The sequence below is a fragment of the Enoplosus armatus genome, chromosome 13 (assembly GCF_043641665.1).
Source record: "Enoplosus armatus isolate fEnoArm2 chromosome 13, fEnoArm2.hap1, whole genome shotgun sequence".
Taxonomy (NCBI): domain Eukaryota; kingdom Metazoa; phylum Chordata; class Actinopteri; order Centrarchiformes; family Enoplosidae; genus Enoplosus; species Enoplosus armatus.
This window is the reverse complement of record NC_092192.1, coordinates 13,503,995-13,525,407: the sequence shown is the minus strand read 5'-3', so window position 1 is coordinate 13,525,407 and position 21,413 is coordinate 13,503,995. Positions and strand designations below refer to the sequence as shown.

At 40.5% G+C, this 21,413-nt stretch overlaps 2 protein-coding genes across 3 annotated transcripts; one reads left to right on the top strand and one right to left on the bottom strand.

The window, feature by feature from the left end:
• Window positions 1–1,387: 1,387 nt before the first annotated feature.
• On the bottom strand, window positions 1,388–5,517 carry angptl5 (angiopoietin-like 5). The gene is made up of 8 exons (XM_070917811.1): window positions 5,395–5,517; window positions 4,131–4,302; window positions 3,889–3,992; window positions 3,721–3,814; window positions 2,698–2,801; window positions 2,501–2,621; window positions 1,895–2,080; window positions 1,388–1,811 (listed from the first exon to the last, which is right to left on the bottom strand). Exons 1-8 carry the CDS (start codon window positions 5,446–5,448, stop codon window positions 1,492–1,494), a joined length of 1,155 nt encoding a protein of 384 aa, XP_070773912.1. The 5' UTR covers window positions 5,449–5,517; the 3' UTR covers window positions 1,388–1,491.
• A 4,988-nt stretch (window positions 5,518–10,505) lies between these two features.
• Window positions 10,506–20,765, top strand: LOC139295737 (transcriptional coactivator YAP1-like). Of its 2 annotated transcripts, XM_070917988.1 has the most exons (9): window positions 10,506–10,688; window positions 11,015–11,246; window positions 13,165–13,364; window positions 14,177–14,328; window positions 15,246–15,347; window positions 15,588–15,691; window positions 15,867–15,985; window positions 16,459–16,559; window positions 17,275–20,765. In XM_070917988.1, exons 2-9 carry the CDS (start codon window positions 11,043–11,045, stop codon window positions 17,454–17,456), a joined length of 1,164 nt encoding a protein of 387 aa, XP_070774089.1. In that variant the 5' UTR covers window positions 10,506–10,688; window positions 11,015–11,042; the 3' UTR covers window positions 17,457–20,765. The 2 variants fall into 2 exon arrangements, with proteins under 2 accessions (XP_070774089.1, XP_070774090.1); XM_070917989.1 differs by lacking the exon at window positions 15,246–15,347.
• The last annotated feature ends 648 nt before the right edge of the window (window positions 20,766–21,413 follow it).

Below are 21,413 nucleotides of genomic sequence, written 5' to 3'. Positions count from 1 at the left end.
TGTTAAGACTTCCTCCTCAGGACAGAACAGACCCGAGATCTGGATGTAAACACTGTCAACTCAAACATACACACATCTTATTGGGGGAAACTGAGTGGACAAGCACCTGGATAGACCTTTTCTGTTTGTGTGCGTGGGAGTCTGTGTGTGGATTCATTAACTCTGGCAATATACACATACCGGACCACACAAAGAGCCAGAGCTCCTTCAGTGTTATCACCAGTGGAACACGCACACACACGTACACACACACACACACACACTATTCTGTGTGTGCTGCTGTGCAGAAATAACTAAAAAGGACCACACTACATTTGAGAGAGAAATATTGAATTTTACAACACTGCATTTTTTCTGACAGCTGTTACTGGTTACAAACGGGTTACTTTGCATATTCTGCAGATTATTTTTCATACCAAACATATGTTGCTTTTAAAACAAGATGCACTGTTCAGTGAAAAGTTTTACGTTTTACGTTGATAAAAAGTGAAAAAGATCTTGTAGGAATGTTTCAACTAATTTCAAAATGTCGTAATATCCAATTTTTAATCATTCTTGTGCCAGGAGCTCTTGGACCCTACAACAGGTCCATCACCTCAGGTGTTTTAATTGACTTGAATTCTGGTTTGTCAAGTTTATGAACAAGTTTTGGACAAAAGGGCAAATGACACAGGGACTGGTTGGGTCTGTGTTAAAAGACAGTTCCCATTTATTACAACTTGGGTCTGATTTTTGTAGATGTGTTCTTAGTTTCTATTGTGAAACTGCAATATCACAAATTCCTGCAGGGATTATAAAGCCGGGAGCCACTGCAGACAAAATAACATGCACACACACACACACACACACACACACACATATATATCTATGTACAGTACATGTAGGTCTCAGCTAACACACTACGTTGAGAGCGGGTTGAGAGAGATTCACAGCACCGTCTACTGGAATGGGTCGGTAGTTTCAGTTTCATCTGCTGCTGTCAGTCACATTGTAACTAAGACTCACTAAGAATATGGGCTGTGCCTACACAGCAAGAGTGTGGTCACCCTTATCTGACACAGGCGCATATAATGGTTTGCAAAGATATAGACATAGTAATAATAATAAATAGAAGTAAAAAATTACTGAAGAAAGTGACTCCACCATCTATTGCCAACCATTGCAATTGTCCTCCAATTAACAGTATATTGCAATAATGTTTCAGACTGTGTTTTAGAGATGTTTGATTGACTTTGATTGATGATTTTGGTGTAGTTGTGTTGTTGTAATAGATTGCATTATAATTTCAGGTATATTTGTCCTCCAGAGCCAAAGTAAAGTCATCTTAAAGGAATATTTCCGAACAGGTGAAATGAGGTGAAACAATGAAAATGAGACGTCCTTTCATCTTTTCATCCTTCCATCCTGTTTTATTAAAACTTCAGGTTGTACAAAGATGCAGTGCAACTTATACAATATGTGCTGTCTTCCTCTTTCTCCACCTCCTCCATGTCAATTATTGGTTGCAATCCTCCTGATCTTCATCGTGACAGATTTGATGGTGTGAGGGACCCCGTTCTGTCTCCAGGTGTCCCACAGGATGTGCATCCTCTGCCCCCGGCTCTGCTCTGCATCCTCAGGAGAGCCGTTGAGGTTTGCCAGGCCACACTGGTTGAACCACCAGCCTGTCTGGTTGTACCGAGCGCTGCAGCTCTCCACCGTGCGGTTGTCCATGGAGCAGAAAGGATTACAGCCATCGTTGTCCACATCCGAGGCGCTGAAAGGAGCCGTGTCCTGGTTCTGCTCCTGCTCGTAGCCGCGAAATGCATCACCTGCGCAAGAACACACACAGAAATCCCCACAGGCATGCAGGTGTGCATATATTGAGTGCTATGTGAACTTTATTAAGTCTTACCTGCGCTGCCTGCATATCTCCCCAGGTGTATACTGAAGAACTGGGTTTCACTGTCCAGGCGGAAATCATCATATGATGCATAAGAGGTGACGTCATCGTGGGAGACCAGAGCGATGTGAAGTTGGAACCGAGTATCTTTCTGGTTTACCATATGAAATACCTTCTTCAGACCCAACCAGTGTTCTCCTACATACACACACACACACACACACACACACACACATACATACAGACAGAGCTAAATTAACCCCTGACATTTGGGTTTGTTCAAAGTGAGATAGTTGTAAAGTACAGCTTAAAATGTTCAGATTAATATAAAGATTAAATAAATATGCTAAAACATTCAATGAGGTTATTATTATTATTATTATTATTATAATTACATCAATTTGAGAGTTAAAAACATCTGATAATGTCGTATCATCCAATAACAATTTTAAACTGTGATAAATGCATCAGCTGAACACTTGTCACTTGTAGCGCTGTAAACAAACATTTATATAAAATGAAGAAACATGTAATTGGCATCATAAAACTTTCTGAGGAGCTGGACTTAACATGCAAAAAATGTGAAAACGTGAAAAGTATATATTACATATATACAACCTGCAAGGTGTCCAAAGCCATCAACATAATCAGCCCAGGGTCGTTTGAAGTCAGTCAATCCATCAGTCCTCCGTTGCATCACCGTCCATCCGCCTCCCATGTAGTCCATCTCGCAGAAAACCTGCAGCACATGTTGTGATTTGAGGGGCGACTGATGACTGAGTGACGGACTGAGAATGACTGAATTCTTTATGTACCTCAAATGAAGAGTCGGTGTTCTCCGGGTGGACGATATAAATGCCACTGGGGATCTTGGGAACGACTGACACGAGGTTGTCCTTGATGTCGCTGCAGTCTCGTCCTAATCAAAGAAAAAACAAACTCTTTTGCCATCAGGAAGAAAATGAACATTCACTAAAGCAGCTACTGTTCAGTAATCACTGATAACAAAGGAATGATGCATATCTGAAGTCCAATGATTTACATCTCTGCCCAGGCACAGTTAGTTAAACAACAGTGTTTCACTCTTTGTGCCTCATCTGTCTGTAAACTCCTTTAATGACATATGTCACAGGATAATAAGCATTTTTTTTATTATTACAATTTTGTTTTTTATTATATTTGTGGTATACTGATTACCTCAGGATGTATTTTGTATTTTTTAACATATTTTACATTACTGTCAAGTGAAAACCACGTGTTTCCAAATTTGGTGACTTAATTGTTCAGATATACTGAAATGCTCCTTTATGGGTTGAGAATTTTCTCCTATTTTTTAAAACTCTTTAAAATCTGACTGGATTAAAAACACCATGTCAAGTTTGGAGACTACAACTTTATAATAGAAAGTCTCTCGCAAGTCCCACAACTTTATGGGAGTGAAATACTGAAGAGTATCTGCTTTAAAACTAGTGCAGCAACCTCTGCTACAAATATATCAAAGATATAAATAATCCTTAGTATGAGTCAAGCCCCCCAAAAATTCTGGATCCTACACTTCCCATAATTGAACTTGGCAGTCTCTTTTGCTAAACCCTTTTGGCCCATGTGGTTGAAAATCCACAAACTTTGTCTTTCATTGTAAATTCAAAGGCCAATCAGAGATAACCCTAATGACAACATTATTTTTTCTCAGACATTAGAAAGCTCCTCCAAACCCACAGAAGACACGATACAAGTGTTTTTCCTCCTTGTGACAAGTAAACCGATATTCATGTGTACAAGTGGTGGAATTTGTCACCCATGTATGTATGAATGTCCTGTGTTTGTGTGTGAGTTACCGTGAGATTGCACAGGTTTGATGGAGTACATCTCAGTGTTGCTTCTCTGAACCTCGGAGCTGAGCGTCTGCACTTTCATCATCAGATCTGTGACCTGGAAATACAGCCGGCCAATCAGAAGCTTAGAAACTCTGTTGCTAAGAGAGGAAAAAGAAGACTCCACTTAACCTGACTGCTGAGGATGTCCAGCGCCCTCTGCTGCTCCTCCATCACATCCCTGATCAGTTTCCGGGTGCTGCGTCCAAACGCCAACAGAGACTGCTGTAACTGGCCTACGCACACACACCCACACACACACACACACACACACACGCACACACACACACACACACACACACACACACGTTCTGAACAGCAGTTGATAATGAAAGAAATAACAACAACACCAGGAAAGAGAAAGACATTTTTACCACAGATTGAATGTTTCTCATCTCGTAGCAGCTTGACGGTGATGTCACATGGGATGGAGCATGTGTCCCGACCTTTGACCCCTCCCGGAGGTTTCTGGCCTTTGACAGGAGCATCAGAGAAGTCCTCACTGGCTATTTCTGATTGGTTAAAATGAGTGCTGTTTCCTGTGCCCTGGTAATCAAGAGAGAACTACAGTGAGAGTTTGCATATGCATTGCCTGGGATGTCTGATTTCAGGAACAAGTTCTGATCAGCTCCTGTATCTGGTCCTGGCCTCTTTGCCACGGGTGGACACATGAAAACATTCAGTCTCATCTGGGGATCAACAAAGGTTTAGGTCAGACATCCTGGTCGCTCAGTTGGCTACAATCACACACAGTGTATCTGTAATATCCTGTCTTTAAATCCTGCAAAAACATCTGTAACCAGCGGTGGAATGTAAGAACATTTACTCAAGTACTGTACTGAAGTACTTTACTTTACTTGAGTATTTCCATTTGATGCTACTATAGTCTTCTACTCCACAACATTTCTGAACGTGTTTCAAGAATTTTCTAAAATCAACTTTTCATCATTCTAGTGCAGCAACTATTCTTTCTTGTTTCAAGATACAGACACTGTATTCTTACTGTACTGGACTCAATTACTGACAGAAATGTCTTCATAAAATTGACGTTTTTTGCAGATCAAACAGCCAGACGCTTTATAAATGCTGCTCACACATTCATGCATCAGTGATAAGAATCCTATAATATATGTAACACTACGAAAGGGGCTATTTATATATATTTAACAAGTTATATTTAACAAGTACTCTTTTGTTACTTTAAGTACAGTTTGCTGATAATACCTTTCCTTAAGTAAGACTTTTACTTATAATGGAGTATTTTTACATTGAGGCATTAGTATTTTTTCTGAGGTAAAGGATATGAATACTTCTTCTCACCCTGTTTGTGATCCTTATCCCTCCCCACACACACTCAATGTTGATATAACTGATAAAAGAAAAGAAAAATCCCCAATTCATGATCCATCTATGATGCCCGACTCTAAACCCTTAGATCTCCTTGGTTGCATCAGCATTTCTTGAAGCAATTTATGGTCATCTGCTGGAAAAATTAATGATGCAGCCGTTTGTTTTTTGCCTGAAGCAGCTTCTATCCCACTCAAAATCTCATATGCTATAACCTCATACAATAATTCCTGATAGACGTTTGAGTGACGAGCCAGATGAAAACATTTATGACATGCATATCATACATACTGTGGAGGAAATCAGAGGCAAAAGCAGCAGCAGGACAGTTGTTGTCCACATCATGTCAGTGTCGTCTGACTATTATTTTCTCGAGGGGGCTGAACTCTGTCCTCTCTGTCACCAGCAGCCACTCCTTCATTTAGGCTTTATTTTTTCCACAGAGTCTGCTCCTTTCCCTCACACGTCCATCCTTCTTCCCATCTCATCTGCATCTGCTCCTTCCTCTCAGTTGTCAAACTTCACTTTTCTCCTTGCTTCCTCTCTGACTAGCTCCCTTTCTCCACCTCCATCAGCCACGCCCACTTTTTCTCGTAAATTCCCATGACAACATCCCCTGTAAGAGCAGGTAGAATTTGTAAATGGGTGATAAAAGTCTGGATATGTTTCTGACAAGTAGCTGAGTGTGCAGATTCCAGATTTGTGGTAAAGAGTGATTACCTTCCCCCTCCGTGTGTCTATTACCAGGTTATGTCCTGCCACCAGCATGAAAAACAGATGTGGAAAGGGAAATGGGCAGCTTGTTTTAATGTAGGAACACTTTCTCTCTACTTGTGTCTTTGCGTGGAAGCTGCAGCTGAAGGTAGGGTGCCATGAAGGCAGGGTGTCTCTGCTTCTTGTGCTCATATTTCCCCCCTGTTACACCCCTCTTCTCTCTCTCTCTGACCACTGACTCATACATCTGAAAACAGCGTCCCACAGGGTCAGACCAATTACTCCTGTTAACTGGGCAGTCAAGCAGTGAGCAAAGTGAAAAGCGATAAAAGGCAACAGCACATTCCAGTCAGGGTTCAGCTGGAGCCGGCTGGCTGGCCTGTCGCTTCCCTGGAAAACTTTGGTGTGAGAGCCAAAGAAAAGATTCGCTGTTGTTGTGAACCTGTGTGCGTTTACGGCCGTGGTCAGTGAGAGGAATGTGAAAAGCCTGGTGCCGCAGCCTCGGGGCCCCCACATCTGTCCTATGTTACATACTCTTGTAAAGCAGTATATGCATCTGAATGACACACTGCATATACCAGGCGAGATCATGTGAACATGCAGACAACATGTGTGGTATCTGTTTATCAAACACTCTCCTTGTATCCTTGTAACGATATGATACATTAAAAACTGTTTGATAATTTGACATTTTTGAAAAATTCGCTTGTTCACAATTTGCTCGTTCACTCCAGGGGGAAACGGCTAGCCTGGCTCTGTCCTAAACTAACCAAATCTGCCCACCAGCATCTCTAAAGCTCAGAAATTAACACGTTGTGTCTTGTTTGTTTCGTTCGTACAACAACCAAAGACTACTTCATGGCTAGGCGCAGTGACTTCCTGGAGTCTTGTCGTATTCAGACAGAGCAAGGCTAGCTGATTCCCCCTGTTTCCAGTCTTTATGTTAAGCTAAGAAAACCAGGTGCTCGCTGTGGCTTCATATGTAACAGGCAGATGTGACAATAGAGAGAAATAAGTGTGTTACAGGGAAACTGGCTCTGTCCAAAGGTGACAAATCCTCCTACCAGCACCTTTAAAGCTCCGTACACAACACATTATGTGGTTTGATCCGGTGTGTCTACCCATAAAACCACAACTTGTGTTTTTTTTTGTTTTTGTAAGTGTTAAGGACCAAGCAGCAAGACACAGGATGCAGGTTTTTGGGTTTCCAAAAATTGTGGGTTTTTATTTACCCAAAGCAACATTAACTAAATTGGGAACTGAAATGCAACAGAACTGAGTGACTTAACTAACCAAGCATGAAGCAGTGTATATAACCATATATATATAACCAAACCAGACGTCCCGGGACCAGCAGCACAGTAGCTCAAAAGAAAGAAAATGATATCAATGTAATTTAAAGATATCAGAACTCAGACGTGTTGACAATACAAAATTAAATAAATGTACACGCTTCATCTAGAAATTATGCAATAAAAAAATGCTAATAAACCTAAAAGCAAATCAAACTGTGTTGGTTTTTTAATTATGTGAAAGCTGCCTGTAACCGAATGTAAACCTAATAAGGTCAAATTAAAGTGAATGTGAGTGGAAATTACATCACCAAGTGTTTGTCTCCCGGAGGCTCCAGCCATCACAGTATGAATTCAACAACCGAGGATTAACATGTTAATTAGTTAGATAGGAGGACATAGCCAGCTGTCTCCAGTATCCTTTCAGTATAGCTGTTTCCAATATGCCAAGCTAAGATAAACACCTACTGGCTGTAGCTTCATACTTCCCAGACAGACAGTGGCATCAATCTTATTTGAAACAAATAAGCATTTTTCCCAAAATGTAAAACTATTCCTTTAATTATCAAAAATATACCAACAGCAGTCACCTAAGAACAACGTCAGTCACTTTTCAGTGCGTGCTCTCCTGGACCAAATCTATTTTCTTACCTAATGGTTTTGACATTACTTTCCGCCAATACGGTCCAGAGTTCAGTCTTGAGCTCCTCAATGAATGCTTGAGTATGAAGTGATTTGTCCAAATAAATTAGACCAAATTGTCCATTATAGCTGCTTCGTTTGTGGTATGAACAGGCACCTGATAGGTCGCTTGTGCGTCACTGGTGTGGTTATGCCCTCTGATTTTGCAGTGAAAGGGCACTGATGAAAAACACAGCGTGAAGGTGACTGTCAGAAAAACAACAGAATAAATCCTTCATGTGAAAGTAATGAAAAACAAGACATGTTACAGGTGTTGAGGTATGACAGTGCCATCTACTGCACTTTGGTTTGCATTACATTACAGTTGTGCTTATGTTGACGCTGTGTCTGTTGCCATGGTGCTTCTGTATTCTCCACATACAGAAACCACTGATGTATTTGTCTATAATCTATGTACGTATTCACATTGAGGATGTTTAATGAGACAGTGGATACATAACACCTCTCCATACATTTGTGCATTTTGTTACACAGAATAAGAGAAACACCTTGAATGACACCAGAGTTTAGACTCAAAATCACATTATTTTCCTCTTATAAGGTAAATAAATTGGGATCTGAATGTACAGTGCTGCTAAAAAGGAGGATAAATACATACATAGACTCCAGCTAGTGTAAAGTTAGCAACAATGAAAAGGGCTCAAGTAACCACACACACACTTATATTGTGTTTACCACAAGAAAAAAGAACTTGAAATTATTTGATGGATCATAAGTATTGAATTAATTTGCTTGAGTAATAATAAATAGCATGATAATAATAGACTATCTACTTTATAAAAGTTACAAATGTACGGTTCAAGGCAAAACAAGTGTATGTTTTATTTTATATATGTAACCTTTGGAGTGGTGCCATCTCACATAGGTTTAACATCTCTCACACTGATGGTTTCAGAGTTGGCAGGGCTGCTGGAAATCTCTGCTGCCCTTTTCTTCACCCTCAGCGTATGCAACTCCTTCATGGATACAGAGAGGAAGAAGTCCCCGAACTGTATACAGTCATACTCTGGTAAATGTTTCTGACTAAACTCACCAGATGAGTATGAAAACTTTTAGTTTGACTTATTGGTGCAGCATGTGTTTAACACAAAAACATTTTGAATTTTAAGTGTGCACACGAGCTTAAAGCTCTTTCAGGCTAAAGCAGACGAGAGGTCTTGTTACACTCAACTCAGGGTAGCTACATTTTGACACAAGACCCCAGACAGGCAAGTAAATCATGACAGTTGGCAAATAAAAAAATAAATGTAGAACCAACTGGTAAAATCTAAATACAAATCATAAAAATCCTCTCTCTTTTCACTCCTGAACATCCAGTTTTCTCCTTATATTTCCCCTTAAGCAGCTTTGTTTGTTAAAATCATCTTACTCCATCTGACAGCATATTTGATTAGATTACATTACAATACATTAGATTAGATTCAATTTAATGTCATTTCACACAGCAGCATATATAGAGATATACAGTTTAAAGGTGAGCAAATATACAGAATGAACAGACCACTGGAGTAGATAGTAAGAGGGGATGTAACTGTGATGTATACAAATTAAACAAAATAAATCAGTTTATCTCAACTCTGCATTGAAGCTGTATGATGTTTACACTGAGCCCAAGACTGCATGTTTGTTACGGCTGCACCATTCATTCACATGGAAATAATCTAGATGCAATGTGAATACATTTATACACATTTTTCCAAAATTCAACTGCACATATTTGATATCTTTGGAAACCTTTGGGATCTCCGCTAGAAGCTAAAATAAAGTTTGAACAATGTTTGTCTGCACAGCATGAGTTACAAACCATGCACAGTGGCAGTCAGCTGCTTGTTAAGGCTTTCATTAATTAATTACTTTCTGAGTTAATGTCTTTATTCATTGACTAAAAAGTATTAATTTGTAAAATACTGTATTTTTATCATCCAATTAAATATCTGTTCATTATTTTTATTAACATTTATCTGATTCTCCATGTCCACTATAGCCTATATCAACCCTGGTGTATTATAATGACTAAATAACTGAGTGACTTCCTGGACACACAGTAGATAATAACACCAGTCCAGCAAGACATTTTTTCTTGAATTCAATCTGTCGGCCAGCTGAGCTCCAGCTCGCTGTGCGCATGTTTTCCACTAGAGGGCAGGACCCTGTGGCTGAGCCTGCATGGACAAACAGGCTCCGGCTGGGTTGGCCTGATCAGGGGCGGATGTTTTCTCAGTGCAACTTCCCAATCTCCTCTCTCTCCCACCCGTCCCCCACAACCAGAACAGTCCGAAAAATGAGTCCAGGCTCACCTTTAGTTGCCACCTCTGGCTGTTTTGCCAACTTGGCCCTCCGCCTCTTTCCTTCAGAAAACCACACAAACTGGAAACTAAAGCATGGCCAAAGACTATTAGTTCACTATAATATCACTAATTTCCGCCCATTCTTCAGGGCTGAACGTGTCTTGTTTGATGCATTTTGGAGCTGCAAATAAAACACGACTGAATAAGCAGTTTTCTAAACCCTGTGTTGATGGTTTATGTCTGCCCTTGGAGTGAAATATTTCCCCCTGCAACTGCGGCAGCTTTAAACCCTGCAACCCCGCCCCTCAGCACTATCACATGAATCTGGACTGAGCAGTGGATGTGAAAAAAGTTTGGAGGTCTCGCTGAGATCACTTTTCTCCAACTGGTTTCATATATGTTGCTTTTCCCCTCCAACTTGAGAAGGCTTTTGGTTGAAAGTTTGCATCGGAAATCAGTGTCCGTCTGAGTGTTTCCCCGGCTGTGATTTCTCCAGTTTCCTTTTTTTTCCTCCTGCAGGAATACAGAGAGAGAGAGGGAGAGAGAGAGAGAGAGAGAGAGAGGGGGGAAACGGTCTGGCTGCTTGAAGGTATGTGGGAGGCATGTAACGTGTTGTACGCTGCTCAGATTGATTTTTGCCAGCGATCCGCGCTTTAAACTGCGCTCCTTCGACTTCTTTACCCGATGATCGCCTTTCTTTTCACAGCTGATTGACTTCCGAGATGTTACAGCTTGAAACAGACACACAAGGACACAAAAGTTCAAATGGGGTGGGGGTTGGGGGGGTGGTGGTGAGGTGGGGGCAAAAAAAGTGTAAACAAATCGGATCATAACTCCAGCTCTCAGGCGCATCTATTCTTAACGCGCCGGGCGTTTGTTCTCTGTGTTTGTTTGTGTGGTTGAACTTTTCGACAGATTTGTTGCGACACCAAACTTTGGCGACATGGACGCGCACCGCGGCGCGCCTCCGGCCGGGCAGCAGATCGTGCACGTCCGCGGGGACTCGCAGACGGAGCTGGAGGCCCTCTTCAGCGCGGTGATGAACCCCAGCAAGGCGGCCAGACAGCCGTCCTCTCTGCCCATGAGGATGAGGAAGCTGCCGGACTCCTTCTTCAGGCAGCCGGATTCCCGGGGCCACTCCAGACAAGTACTAATAACTGATATTAACTACTAATACCTGCTAAATGACAGCTGCTAACTGCTCCATGCTGGTTTACAGAGCAAACCCTGATGTGTCCAGACATACACGGTGTACAGTAGCCCTGCAATACACACTGAGCGACCAGAATAACACGAATGTAACCCAACACTGCCTGCTGTGTGTCAGTGGTCCCATCTTATACATGGAGGGACAGAATATTAGAAACAATCAGTAAACTGATCTGTTAGTTAAACAGATCATTAATATACTCATATTTTTGATTAGGCCTGACGATAACGATTATTTTCATCAGGCTATTGATAAATCTGCAGATTAGTCGTTTGGTCAGTAAAATAGCGCCCATTACAGTTTCCCACAGCCCGAGGTGAGGTCTTCAAATGACTTGTTTTTATTCCACCAACCCAAACATATTACATTTATTTTCATTTTCATTATTTTAATGTATGATAATGATCCACACATTTGAGAAGCTGGAACCAGTAAATATTTAGCACACTTGCTTGGGAAAAAATGACTGAATTGATTATCTGATTGTCACAAAATAGTAGCAATACGGTTTGTGGTTCCAGCTCCGTAAATGTGAGGATTTGCTGCTTTGTATCATTGTCGACTGAATGTCTTTGGCTTTTGACTGTTGACAAAACAAGCACCTTGAAGATGTCACCTTGGAAATTGTGGTTGGCTGATATTGTTTCTGACTGATATTTCATAGACTAAACAACCAATTTAACTCCTACTAATTCAACTAATCAATAGTTGCAGCCCTGATCTCTCTGTGCTCAGTGAACATTATAATATCCACAAAGGTCGTGTTTATTGCAGGGCTGCTTTACTGGATGGTTTTAGAGTTTTTACCAATTCCATTTTTAGATTTGATTTTCTAGTGAGGCTCCTCTCCCGACCAGTTACTCTCCTCCTATTACAGTTCTCTTGGATTGATCATGTTGACTTTCCTTCTCGCCACAGTAAACAACTATTTCCTTGAAAACTCATCTGTGAAATCTGTAATCATCAGGCCTCTGGTGACACACTTGTGTAGCTGCTTTTGTAATCGTGATACATTGTATTTACTCCCCTAAATTGCAAAATTATTCATGGTGGGAAGTTGTGGGAAATTCTCAAAAATAATGACGAAGAGGAACAGTGGTCATAAGTCGGCCTTTATCAACTCGGACTGAAATACTTCATGGGATATTTTGCTTTAACACAATACAAACTAAGCCCTTAAAATTAATTGTATCAGCTCCTGTCTGTCAATCCCAATGAATACTGAACATTTTGGGGTTTTATTGATGAGTTATTGTATTTTGATATTTTGTCCAACCCCTGTATGCATTCAACTCCATTGAGTATTGAGATTGGATCTTACAAGATGCGGTTAAAGTATAGATGTTTGAGCCACAGTGAGAGTAAACTCTCGTACTATATCATGGATATGGTCACATTTTGGGCTGATCCTCGTGAGACTTGAGAGTGTCACCAGGTCTCCAACTAGCTGTTACAAACCAAGAAGCCTTTCAGGTCATCAAATGTAATTTTATTTATTATTGATTTCATGACCAGCAAACACACCTTGAATCTGTCTGTTAGACTTGTAGATGTGGCTCAAACCTTTTTAGAATTCCCAGAAATTTGTTGAACTTGATTATCACTGAAGGACTCTCAGATAATCTTGCCAACAATATTAAACTACCAGCAGTGAAAACTTCTTGGTAGAAGTAATAAAACCGTCTTGTAAAGACATGAGAAGGACCAGTTTCGCTGCTCTTCCTCTAAGCGTTTTTTTGTTGTTTTTTTTCACCTTGGCTCACTTTGGTAACCATCCAAGCCTTTTCTTCCTGCTGGGTTTATGTTTCTGATTGCTGTTTTGTGGCAGTTGTTAACCCTGCTTGTTTCTCGTCAGGCCAGTTCGGATGGAGGTGTGTGCGGCTCCCTCACTCCTCATCACGTCCGCGCCCATTCCTCCCCTGCCTCCCTCCCAGTCAACTCCCTCTCCACTCAAGCAGCAGATGTAGCAGCGACGCCGATCATACCTGACGACGTGCCGCTCCCCCACGGTTGGGAAATGGCCAAAACACCTACTGGCCAGCGTTACTTCCTCAAGTAAGGTCAAACGTCTGTTAATCGGTGTGTCTGATCTGTCACGCTGCAGGTTACTTGTAGGGTTTCTGATTAGAAAGATTGGTTATTTTAGTTTACAAAATGTCAGAAAAGAGGGAAAAATACCCCTCACAGTTTCCAGAAGCTCAAGGTGATGTCTTCAAATTGCTTGTTTTGTCTGACTGATTGTACAGAAAAAAAGAGTTCTATTAACAATCACATAAAACAGATAAAAGCAACAAATCCTCACATGTGAGAAGCTAGAACCAGCACATTTTCTGCATTTTTGCTTGATAAATGACCTAAAAGATTATTCAGATTTATCAAAATATTCATTTTAGCTAGATCATCGAACCAATCATTCCAGCACTGAACCTATTTTAAGTGCACCAGGAGTAGTTTCTTTTGAGTTTTACTGGTGAAAGCAGTAGACGGTGCATCTTTCATGAATATTTTTCTCAAGAAAGAATATAATTCAAAGTAAAGGGGAACAGTGAAGAGAGACATGCAGAAGAGCAGACACAACCAGGACTCAAAACTAATCAGTTGCATGCAAACAGAAAATGTCCCAACTAGTTTTGCAACAGGGTGGTTTCAGCCAGTTTCATTCATGAGAGCACATGGCCTGACAGCTCACGCTCCTGTCAGAAGGGCTGCTGCAGTTTGACGTTTGCCTGTGTGAGTGTAGACGTGCATGCACATCTGGTAGGACAGGTAAAGCAGGTCCGAGGCAAAACGTGCCTCGCGCTTCTTATCCATCAGGTCGCAGCGGTTCAGCAGATACAGATACGTTTAGGCTTGTTGTGTGTTTGCAGCCACCTGGATAAGACAACCACTTGGCACGACCCCCGACTGCAGCTTCAGTCAGCTGCGGCTCAGCATCCAATCTCTGGAACTCCAGTCCACGCCCACTCCCTCAGCAACCCGGCACCCAATACGCAACCACAAAACATCAATCCAGAGACAGGTATCACTCTCCCTTTTTTTTCTTCCCTCCCCCTTTTCACCATCCAGTTTCTTTTTAAAGCACAGACCTGCTTTTCGTAGCTCAACTCCATCGGCAGCGGGTCAGGTCTTTGCTGGGTGTGATTTCTTCAGGATTCCCTTTTGGTCTCTACATCCACTCCTCTGGTGACTTTGGTGGGAATTAACACATTCATAGATTAAAGCTTCGGCTCAACTTTAATGTCAGTCTATGAGGGGAAACGGCTGTAAAAAAGAGAGACTCTGAGGTTCGATATATTAGTGAGAGCATCTTAATTCTCAGAAAAACGGTGGTGAAAGCAATTCAAAGAAGTTTATTCATACATAGATGCATGTTTTATAGCTTGTTTGACCATTCTCCTTGAATAAATTCCACTCATGTCAGAATTTTAAAGGGTCCAATTATGAAAAAACATGTTCTTTTCGGGGGTGGGGTTATTTTTTGCTTTTATAAGACAATAGACAAGGAAGGAGGGAGACAGAGATGGGGGTCCCCAGCCAGACTTGAACCAGGGCATATAATGATGCAATCATATGTTCAGGGTTCACAGTTTTTCAAGTCTGTCTCAAAACAATAGTTAGGTGCCCATATGAACATTGAATGGCTTTCTGTAATCACTTCATGACCGTATTGCATACTATATAACTTATTTACTATGGTGTTTTACATCTCTTTACATCCCACTGCAGTCAGGCAAGATGCACATAGACATAGTACTTTTTTTATACTACAGAATATACTAAACTGTAGCTGTTTACCCACTAACCTTCTACTCATAAAATCTCTACAAACTAGAAGCTACACAGACATTAAAGGACGTGGGCCAGATTCTACTTTTTACTCTCCATGCACTCCATCCCCCATTTGCCTTCTCACTGTGTACTTTCACTGCTGTTCAGGTCCACTGCCTGAAGGCTGGGAGCAGGCTGTGACTGCAGATGGAGAGGTGTACTACATCGATCACATAAATAAGACCACCGCATGGGTCGACCCGCGTCTAGGTAGCACACTATCAAATTTGTGTCTCCCTGAATTGACAATTCTTGCTTGTCAATGAGAAACATTTTGTTCCAATGTCCACAAATCACAAGTTGCTGTTTGGCAACGAAAATGAGAAAGATCGCAAACAAGTTTTGACAAGTTTTCCTCATACATGTCATTTTGCTGAAATGTTTAACCTCCGTGGAAATGTTGACTTCATTGTCAAAAAGTCTTTTCTTCTTATTCATCTTATGTTGCAGCCCAGAAGATGAACCCTGGCATCCTTGGTTTGGCATTGCAGCAAAGGCAGGAAAAGGAAAGGCTCAGATGCAAACAAGGCCTCCCTCCACAAATCACACCACAGGTCAGAGGTCAAATAAAATATAACCTACATTTAAGTTCTTTCTTGTGTGGCTGCATTACGCTGTACTTTCATTTCAGATTTTGCGGTCATTAAATCGTTGTTTCATGTAAACACAGGTTGAGTTTTACATGACGTTGTAAAGGCAGGTGTGTGTGTGTGTGTGTGTGTGTTGTAGGAGGCAGGAGGAAGGAACCAGATGCCCGGTGGGATGGACCATGACAGGAACGCACAGACACTTGTCCCGTCTCTGGATGTCAGGATCAGAGGCTCGAACCACGAACCCACACTTAATGGGTGAGTTCATGTGTAATGTTATTGTCATGTACTGTAGATCTCAGTTTTATTGTAGTGTTCATTGTCACAGAGTTTGTGGTCATTAAGAGACGAAAGTATTCTTTTATATGAGTAAAAACAGCAACACGGTGTAGAAATCATCACTGAAAAGCTAATTTTCTTGAGTTTTAACAGTACAAGAATGGCCCCTTTCTGAATTTTCAAAGCATCGAAAAATGACTTTTGGAACAAACAATGTCCCTGTTATTCTGGATAATCGATCAATCTCACTGCCAGCTGCTTTCACGAGAAATATTTCTCTGTAAGAAAGTGGTGCCTGTGTAAACTTGATGGTTCCAGGAAGAATTATTGTATATGTAATTTCCATGAAGTGCACCATCACTTTGACTCTGCAGAATCTTTACTGGTCATTCCAGTTCTTTAACCGATGATGATCAGACGTAAAGGAACGTTTATGTGTGTTTTTTGTGCAGCGCTCACTCTCGCAACGAGAGCACTGACAGCGGTCTGAGCGTCAGCAGCTTACCCCGCACGTCGGACCACATGTTGAGCTCTGTGGATCACATGGACACTGGTAATACACACGCACACACAACAAAGTCAAAAAAATAGCCCTGGGGTTCCCGCAGTTTTTTTGAAAATCATCCCTCCAAACTCCATTATAAATATGTGTATTTTTACTGTAATGATGAACAGATGAGGCATCTGTTGATCTAAATCTACATTGCAGCCATGGGAAGCAGTTTATTTTGGGAGCTTAGAGTAAATGAGGCACAAATTTAGCCATAGCGCCATGATATTGGCTCAATTAGCTTTAATACCTTTAAATGATTTACTCTAGAACTAAGAGCTATGGTATGCTTTTGGTAGACTTTTGCTCTGGCCTTTCAGCAATTATGGTATAAACAAATTATTTTCTATGACACTGGCTTTCCCAAAGACGGTGCAGAGTAATTTGTGTTTATTTGATTTGATCTGTATTTGTGCTCTTATTTAGTTTATTAAGTTTTTGTGCATTCAGCGGTTCCCCTCCATATTTCTTTGTGTCCATTTATTTTTGCATATTAAACAGAAGTGGGAGATGGAAAACATGAATTGTGCAGTTTATTCATGTACGTACACACTGCACACATACTGGTCCAGGTGCAGCAGTATTAAAGACGAAGTCTTTGATTTTGTGAAAACGCCCAACAGCTTATCCAAATTCCCAAATTTCTCCCAAGTCACTGTTGATATTTAAATTCTCGACACAGTTCAGTCATTTCTATCTTCTTCTCTGACGCCTTCAGGTGACTCCGGCGAGACCTCCTCGATGACCTTACAGGAGTCGATGCCTGTGCTCCCGATGTCTGAGGGCGAGGAGCTAATGCCCTGCATCCCCGAGGGTCTCAGTTCAGACCTTCTGATGGACATGGAGACCGTTCTCTCCGGGTCGCACATGGACAGAGACAGCCTGCTCACCTGGCTATAGACACACCCAGCACGCCGCCGCAAATATGGTTTGACATCAAATCTTCATAACATGACTGAGAATTCTGGAGAATCAGAAGTGGTACAGAACAATATAACTGAGAGAACATGCCACTGTTGAGTGATGGATATCTAACACTACTCGCGCTACCCTGAGGAATGAAAAGACCCTGACACTCGCAGAGGGCGGTAAGCTGCTGGCTTCTCCTCTTTTTTGAGCCTGGTTTTACACAGATGCATGACGGAGCATCCATATTTTTACAGCACTCCTTTCTTTTTAGTCATCGACCTCAGATGATGCTCTCCACTTCACTGGTAAAGTGCATCATAGCTAATTTTAGAGCACAGATTTATTTTATTATCCCCACTTGGGTAATACTGTTTGCAGCAAACTTTTAAAAACACAGTGTCAAGTCAATCAGAGTTTGCACATATCAGTTACACAGATGCAAAACAAAAACGTTAAAAATAACATACAAGTTGCTCAAAAGATATTTAACAGTAACGGGAAGTATCATATCCACATTCCCCCCGGTTTCTTCATATAGCCTGTGGGATAAAAGAGCAACATCTAGTGCTACTACCTCTAAGCGGCCTGTAATTTGTGTCATTTTAATGCTCACAGTTGTCCAAACCATGTTCTTAAGAAGAGCAAGCGGTTTGGATTAACACTACATTGGTTCCATGAAACCAAAAATACCTGTTCAAAAAAAGACTCATCAAAGCTGCGACTACCTCTCCCCCACAGAAACATCGGGGGGAGAGGACCCTCCCTTGTGGTCAGCCAGCAGAACATTAAGAACACTAACAAGAGTCCCATTTTACTCTCAAACTTTAGAAACAGTCAGTTAAAATGCTCACGAGCCATAAAACAGTATTAAAACCCGTCTGTGTGGATGACTGATCAAAACCAAGATTGTAATATCTTTGAGGTTTTTTCAAAATCAAGTTAAGGAGGCTCGGCTTTATCTTTGGTCACAGTGAAGACGTCATACCTAACAAATCAAAAGCCTTCACATTTAGAGAAATAAAGGCTACAGTGAAGTGTGTTTTTATAGAGAGGATGTCTACAGTAAATGAGCACCTGTTCAGTATGATGCAATCCAACACAATACAGGGTTGAAACTGAAATCCCGACTCATCTGATCAACTTAGTTAGTAGATGACGGCTTAAACTAGCATCTGTGCTCTTTTTCCCTTGAGGTTAAAGTTTTATTTCATAAAACTTTAATTAGCTCCCCTCTGCACTAAAACACTGCAGGAAATCCCGCGACAGCCTTGCTATAAAAACAAAATCACTAATATTCAGGTTCTGTTAATACTATGTTTTTAGTTTTTGTGGTTGTGTTGGATTGCATTTTATTGTTAAAGTGTTCCAGTCATTTTGTCCACTCCAGCATTGAATATAAGCTTCACAAAGGTAGTATTTATTGGGGATTTGTTTTATTGGATTGCATTATATTGTACAGTTGAAATGTTATTGTGTCCACCCCTTGTTTAAGAAAGGACGCCACATAGTTGCCATCAGGCCTGGAAGTTTTCTCTCCTTCGTGTGCAGCAGAGATTTTAGCACTTTCTACTCGTCCGTGCTAACACAGCTCTCAGTGGCTCCTACACTGGCCCTGAAACATAAAAATATTCAATTAATCAGCCATTAACTTTGAGATGAAACTGTTTTATTGTTTCCTTTTATCACTTTTCCCACTATTGGCTTGATTCATTCCTAATAATGGTGTCCTTTTTTCACATCTTAAGCATCTGTTCATTCAGGGTTTTTCCCCACAGAAATACATAAAATCAGTAAGTCTCAGCCAAGTTTTTAAGTTTTAGCTCCTTAACTACAAATTGTCTACACTTGATACTTTCGCTGACCCTTTTTGAATGCATACAGTACAGATTTAGCTTTTCAGATGCACTTTTCTTACCGTTCCAGGCATCCGTTGTCTTCTTAAATCAACGAGCAGACTCTTGAAAGTTGCTCGAGTTATGTAATCCCTCGCTGTGGACATCAGGTCTGCAGTATGTGCCAATTGATTTGAAGAATTTACACTGCATTACCACACAATAATGATGCAACACTGACAGAAGATAATGCACACAGCGAGGCGCAGACCAGTGTGAGCTTCAATGCACGTTCATCAAAATGAAGACATGTCCCAGTACACCGTGTTTTATTCACCAGGGTATTGTGGCTGAGGCTGCTTCCGGTTTCCTCATATACAATTAATTGATCAGTCATGTGACTTGATGATTTCAGAATATACTCTAGAAAATAATAATATTTTATTTAATGGGTAAAAAGGTTGAATATCCATTTTTAAATAAAAGGCACCTTTTACCCTCATTTAAAACATCCCTTCTATCTCTTAATATTTATAAATAACCCCCTGACTAATTTCATTTAATTTCTTCTGTAAGTTTCAAGATCCTGCAAATAGTTTGGATATGAATGGATCGGATGCCTGGACTGTAGAAACAAACAAAATACTTAGCAGTGATGTAAATTGTATGTGATTTGTTGTAAATAGACTAAAACGTGCAAAATCACATCACTGGTATAATCCTTTAAAAATAATCCTGGTCAGTGCCATTAAGATATGAGTTTGCTTCCACTCTGCAGAGTTATAGTTTCCACTCTTTAAGAGCTGTTTAGTGAGTGGGAACGACAGAAATATTGTGCTTTAAAAATGGACCTCAGTCCCATTTGGAGAGTCAAGGACCCTCAGAAAAACAACATACTAATTGCAGATGCTGTGTACTTGGTTTATTTTGTTCTAACTGCAAGTGCTATCCAGTGCTCTTAATACAGAAGGCAATCGTCAACAAGGGGAGCTCTTTAATTCTCCTTGTTTAGTTAAACTATATAATAAGTATATAATCTGTTTTGTTATTTGCTGGGTTGTTTCTGCAGTGTGTTTATATTTTATCTGAATTTGAAGCTGTTAATTATTGGTGAGAGCATTTTCTTCAAACAAGCTTCCTTTTTATAGATATATATACAGTATATAGAGGTAAAGACTTCATTCACAACATCCCCAAATAAAGAGCCAAGTCACCTGATCTTTTTCTAAATTAAAAAAACTAAAGTACCATGGGCCTGGAGCAACGTACTGTTCATACACATAATGCAACACACTACCTAGCCTATTATTTATCTCGGCATGCATGACACTTGCTATGTATGTTACATATAATGATGTTTATTATCCTATTTACAGAGAGTTTGGAGGCAATCAGACTTGTTTTGTACCTTTTTATGCATGTGCTTTATATAAATATATTTCTTCTTACTCTCACTGTAATCATTTTAAAGGAGTTTCTGTTTAATAAACTTTTAAATACACCTGGCAAGCAGTGGTTTCTAGATGTGTCTGGTGTGGATTGTCCATGGTATGGTTGTAAAACTACACCCTGATGCCTTTATTGGTTTCTCTCTCGTATTTCTATTTATACAATAATAATTTGATGTCATTGCCGTCAGTTGAGTGTGGCACTTACATACACACGTACATTTATAGCTTGCCACAGTATGACACCATACTGTAGATTTATGAAATCCAAAAATAATAGCATCCTGCATCCAAGTCATATGTCATCAAAACACTAATAAGAAAAAAATTTCTTTGGATGTGCAAATACCAAAGAACATCAAATCAAACCAATCAATCAGTTATTTTATTTCATCAGGATGATCCACTTTTCAGAGAATCCTGGATTTAGTACATATATTAAAATCAACATAATTGTCACACAATCAAGTGTACTGCTATTCATGTTTTATTATACGTGATGTATAAGATCTATGATGTGTGTAGATCTGCTCTTCAACACAACATTTTAGGCTGTAGGGGATTCCAGGAGAATTAATTAACTAAACTCAAGCCTGTTTAAGCACTCTATGATGGAAAATTATCTGAATTCCACCCTTCAGGGGACATGGTTACTGTAGAAAGTTTTG